Source organism: Cannabis sativa, chromosome 3, assembly GCF_029168945.1.
Source record: "Cannabis sativa cultivar Pink pepper isolate KNU-18-1 chromosome 3, ASM2916894v1, whole genome shotgun sequence".
NCBI classification, from domain to species: Eukaryota; Viridiplantae; Streptophyta; class Magnoliopsida; order Rosales; family Cannabaceae; genus Cannabis; species Cannabis sativa.
The window spans coordinates 24108486-24114285 of NC_083603.1; the positions used below are offsets into that span (position 1 = coordinate 24108486).

Sequence of the window (5800 nt, forward strand, 5' to 3'; positions counted from 1 at the left end):
CCTTACAAACATTCCACAAATAAATGAGATTCGTCAATGGTAAACTAATTTATACTTATTTTTTATAAATTATTTCTTATTACACCTATCCATAAATAATTCTTATATATCTAATACTTTTGTCCTATAAATTAATAGGAGCATTAACAATGAAGAATACCTATCTCCATTATCAGTGAGAAAAGACTCTTCCCAACCCAAACTGCTTTAAGAACTCTTCAATATAATAATATCATTACTATTAATGGCATTCAAAATCTTCTACAAGAGGTATGTAAAATATGTTTATTTAACTTATAATTAACTAATTAGTTTCTTTTCTCAGTGTTTATAATTATTTTTGGCTTTACATAATATTATATACTTTATTTCAATAACTATATTATGCTTTATTAACAAACTACTTTTTGGATCAATGCATCAATCTCTATCAAAAATTTAAGACAACCCTTTTGGTACATGGCTTGCACAAAATGCTGTCAAAAAGCAGATCTTGACAACTGCGGATGCAACGAATTATCTGTTGAGACAATTCCAAGGTTTATATTAACTCAATTTAGCACAAATCTTATTATCATAATTAGTTATTTAAATAAATTAACTTGTATTTGAATATACTAGATGCCGTTTTCAAGCTCAACTAACAGACCACACAGGCTCACTAATAGCAACATTCTTCGGCAAAAAATGGAGAAAAGTTTGTAAATTGTACCGCACAAGAGCTTATTCACATCTCAAATGTAAATTCTACTACTTAAACTCATTCACTTCATTAGCATATATTAATATTACTATCTTTCTCAATGATGTTGTTAATAACAGGATCAAAACATATTATCGGTTGCAAGGATTTTTACAACGAGTAAATTTTTTATTTACTTAAAAGCAAGAGCGGATGCATATAGTAGCGGAAGTCAAACCAAATACAACATTATCCCACTGCTCAAAAGTGATGCTGAGTCGAGCATTTCAAATACAACTAATGATACTTGAAGTATCTACAAAATACTATAAATAAATATATAAATTATGTACAAATATTATAAATACAATGTAAAATATATTAAATAATAAACATCTTATATAGGATACTATTATATGTAGTTAAAATGCTTAGCTTTAATTAGCTTGTAATTATTATTGTATAATATAATATATATTTACACTTTCTACATCATTTTAAAATATTAAATCTTAATTTCATATTTTATATTTTATCACAATTAATTATACAGTAAAGATAAAAATAAAAAAAATAAAATGAAGAGTTTAACACGTGCAATTGTAAACTTACCTAGTATATATATTAAAAAAAAAGAGATGTAAATTTCTCAGAAATAGGGTGGGTCGAATGTTTGGATTCAAGAACAGCCCACTTGGTACAAAATGGAAAATGTAAGCCCAGCCCAATCTGCCAAAATTTGCGAGGCTAAATTTGTAATTTAGCCGAAAAACAAACAACGAGAAAAAACCCTAGCTCTCTAACTAAAAGGCCCCCAAATACAAAGTTGTAGCTTCACTCTGGTTAAAGCCCTAAGGCGACAGTCTCATACAAAACCCTAACAAAATCCCTTTTTGCCGCCGAGCCTAACCAGACCAGCCATGCCGCCGAAGTTCGATCCCTCCCAGGTCGTCGATGTCTACGTCAGGGTCACCGGAGGTGAGGTCGGAGCTGCTAGTTCACTCGCTCCAAAGATAGGCCCACTCGGTCTTTCCCCTAAGAAGATCGGAGAAGACATTGCGAAGGAGACCGCCAAGGACTGGAAGGGTCTTCGTGTGACCGTCAAGCTCACCGTCCAGAATAGACAAGCGAAGGTGTCAGTGGTTCCGTCGGCGGCGGCTTTGGTCATTAAGGCACTGAAGGAGCCGGAGCGTGACAGGAAGAAGACCAAGAATATCAAGCACAATGGGAACATTTCTCTCGATGATGTGATCGAGATTGCTAAGATTATGAGGCCCAGATCCATTGCTAAGGAACTCGCTGGAACAGTGAAGGAGATTCTCGGCACATGCGTCTCCGTCGGCTGCTCCGTCGATGGTAAGGACCCTAAGGATCTTCAGGAAGAAATTAGTGATGGTGATGTTGAGATACCCCAAGATTAAATATGGTGGTATTTTGTATCTTTTCTACTCTCAGTTTTGTTTCTTAAAGATTGCTCTTTTTTCTTATGGCCCATTTTCTGAAAATGTCTCCAATATCAAGTTTGTAGGAGTTTGATGTGAATGGTGGAGAATTGTAAGGGTTTTGAATTTTTTTTCCTTATAAAATTATTTTTCTTGGATAATTTTTGGGCATAATACCCTTTTTAATTTTACAGCACTCTTATTTTGATATATATATATATATATTATGCTAACAGCTCTAAATGGAGTGACTGTTAAAACTTGAAACCCATTTCATCATTCAGTTTTGTTGGATAGGTATTGAATAGTCTTGGATGAGCTTGCAAATGAACAAGAATTTTTGTTTGAATAGTAAATTATACAATATGATTCATGGGCAGAATTGGTTGTTCATCCTAATAGCTCTCAATGAAGATAGTCCTAAACCTATCTCACTTTTAAGCTTTGTTTTATTTGTATTGAATAATCTTTGATGTGCTTCAAAATCAACCAAAATTTTGGTTTGGAGAAGGGTATGGCGTGGCATAAGATTTTGTGGGAAGAATTGATTGTTTATGATAATAGTTGTAAATGGAGTTACTGTTAAATCCCGTTTCATCTTAAGTTTTATTCATATGAGTTGAAAATCAACTACAGAGTTTTTATATCATATTATGTGAAGGGCGAATTTGATTGTTTTTTTTTTATCTTAATAACTGTTTCATGATAAGGTTCTAGAAAGGTCATACTAAATAAGTTGAACGTGTTTTCAAATCAACTATGGATTTGGGTTTGTTAGAACACCGTTTCTGATGTTCTCAGCACACTGGTTTTTGCTGTATGTATTATGTTCAAGCTAGGTGGATCTTCTAGTATTATGGGGCAGTTCTGTAGGTGTATAGAAGTAATGCAGGAGCATGTAATTCATATTTATATGGAAATTCCAAGGTAGGGTATTCCACCAGTTTTCACGAAAGCGGTCAATTGATCGTTTTTTACTTTATTTGTCTAACATTTTCTCTGAAAACTAGTGAAATGTTGGGTATAATAACAATAATACCATCATCATATAAAAAATATTAAATTATCTCTAGTTTGGAGAACAGCCCTTATGTATATTTAGTTAAGTTTAACATTATGTGATTTGGAAGTAATAATGGATTTTTATTTTTGTTACAAGATTAATACAGCAATATATGATTATGAGATAGAAATTTCTGGTTTGTTGTTAAGACTACTATTGAAAATAAAGAGGAGAGGAAATATATTACCGAATGAAATTTTTAGGTTGAGTTGTAGATTAGATCACTTTCTTTAAGGCTGTTCGCGACACTACTTAGGAATCTGCAAGCAGTTAGAAATTGTCGGTCGTCTCTTGAATAAAACAGTCTAGTTGTATATTGTATTAGATCCCTACTGCACTGTAAAGATAGATTGATTTTTTTTTTTTTGTAGTAAAAATTGTGTTTATTTTTTTACTCTGAAAAGATGTATTCCTCTCACCAGTTGAATTGCATTATATAGATGAATATTATATAGATGAATGGATTGAAAAAATATTATGGGATGAAAAACGTTTTTTTGAATCATGAATGAGTTATTGTTGAACGTGTCCCATAAAATTGATACGACTAAGTATTTAGGGGTTGTTTGGAATGCATCAATGTTAGGAGAAGAAAGGTAATTTTAATGATTACCTGTTTGTTATGAAGTTTTAGATTTTTTAAGCCCTTTAAATTCTCTCAGTTATATTAACGTAAGACTAGGATTTTTATTAAATAAAAAATCAAATATTTCATATGAATAAAACAGAATACTACGCGTATAAAAAATTATATAATGTTCTTTCTTCTGCCATTACTATTATCCATTATCTTCTTCTCCTTGCTCATTCAAACAATAATAAATTAGCACAGTTTTCCTTTCAAAATTCGGCATCGCGTTGCTCCCTCATTCTAGCTTCGGTTGCTGGTTGTTGCAGTTTGAATTTTGTTCATCATTTGAAATTGGTTACTGAGTTCTAAATCGTTGGCTTTCTTAAAATATACTGCACATATGTATATTATATGTATTTTTATATATATGAATCGGAATTATTGGTGTTGAAATTATGTCTGATGTTAATATATAATACCCATTATCGATCCTCTTTCTTTCCGAATTCAATAACGGAGCAGTGAACATATACATATATAAATTTCTAAATCGTTTTTTTTTAAGACTAAATCGTTGCTTACTGTTATCAATATATATATTTATATACTAGTAAAAAGTTACGTGCGATGCACGTATACTAATTTTATGTTAGGTATTTTTTACTTTATTTAAAAGATATAATTAATAATTAAAGAAAAAATATTATTACTTATTAGGTGAGATTATTATTATGTATATCTAAATACTGTAATTTATAATTTTGACAATTAAAAGTAAATACTGGATGTAATATATTATAGTGTTTAAGAAAATTTAATAATTTAAGTGTAATATGTTCTTAAGATAATCCAAAAATAAACTAAAAATTCATGTTCAAATACTAAAGAAAACACAACTTAAATGTGTGTGAAATAAAAAAGAAAATTAAAAATCAATCTCTAAATTATTGATAATTGAAGATAACATCTATCTAAAAGTTGTAGATAAAAAAATCTCTTTTTCACAAATTATAATGTGAAATGTTTTAGTTGAAATACTTTATATATATATATATATATATATATATATATATATATATATGGAACACTTCTAAATGAGTAATACCCATTGATGGGCACTTAAAAAAAATTAATAAGGTAACAATTTAATAACTTTTTATGACAAGTTTCTAATAATTATTTTTTTTTAAAAAAAAATTATATTTATTTTTTATAAAATTGGAAATAATAATTATAACCAATACTTTGAAAAAAATTATAAATTATTTTTAAAAAATTAATTCAAATTACTACTTTATAATTTTATGAAATTATGAGTTTATTAATAATTTATTATTGTAAAACTAAGAATCATTTACATGTATATTAATGTGTTTTTTTTTAATAGAAGAATAAGAGCTTGATTGTGGAATCCAATCGTCTTAATATTATTTATGCTCTTAAAAATAAAACGCTACAATACTTCTTAGTTCTTACTTAGGGTATCATTGTTAGAAAAATATTATTATCATCTAATGATTTTTTTGACATTACCATGCATCATTCTCCTAGAATAACTAATGAGGTGTTGTTCATTATTTATATTATTAGGATTGGAAGATAATAATCTTGTCTAGAGGTCAAGTATAATTTTTTGTGCTGAAATTCTTGTGTTGGCAATTGCCATTATTCAATAATGTTTATGACACTTTTTTTCTTCGTTCATTTTTTTGTTAAAATTTTTTTTATTGGTTTTGTTCTTATAGATTTTAGTAAGCTCAAGTATTTTTTAAAAATAAAAATAGATAAATGATTATCATCAAATATCAGTTCAAATATTAATGAGATTTATTTTATTTTTTATTGTATTATTTTATTATACATAAATAATATTTTATTATTTTATTAAATATAAATAAAAAGTCACCATGAATTTCTCATAAACCAAGAATTCAGTTATATAGGCACACTTTATATAGAATAGATATAATAATATAATAATAATATATATATACATTGTCTTTTAAATCGTAGTCATTTCTTCTTTTTTAAAGCAATTGTCA

At 28.3% G+C, this 5800-nt stretch overlaps 1 protein-coding gene across 1 annotated transcript; it reads left to right on the top strand.

The window, feature by feature from the left end:
- The first annotated feature begins 1336 nt into the window (after positions 1-1336).
- LOC115710241 (large ribosomal subunit protein uL11x-like) lies at positions 1337-2285 on the top strand. Its single transcript, XM_030638589.2, has one exon. The coding sequence runs from the start codon at positions 1603-1605 to the stop codon at positions 2101-2103; it is 501 nt and encodes a 166-aa protein (XP_030494449.1). The 5' UTR covers positions 1337-1602; the 3' UTR covers positions 2104-2285.
- The last annotated feature ends 3515 nt before the right edge of the window (positions 2286-5800 follow it).

Bases quoted from the DNA above. Each gene is read 5' to 3' on its own strand.
- LOC115710241 (XM_030638589.2), top strand. From the start codon at position 1,603: ATGCCGCCGAAGTTCGATCCCTCCCAGGTCGTCGATGTCTACGTCAGG.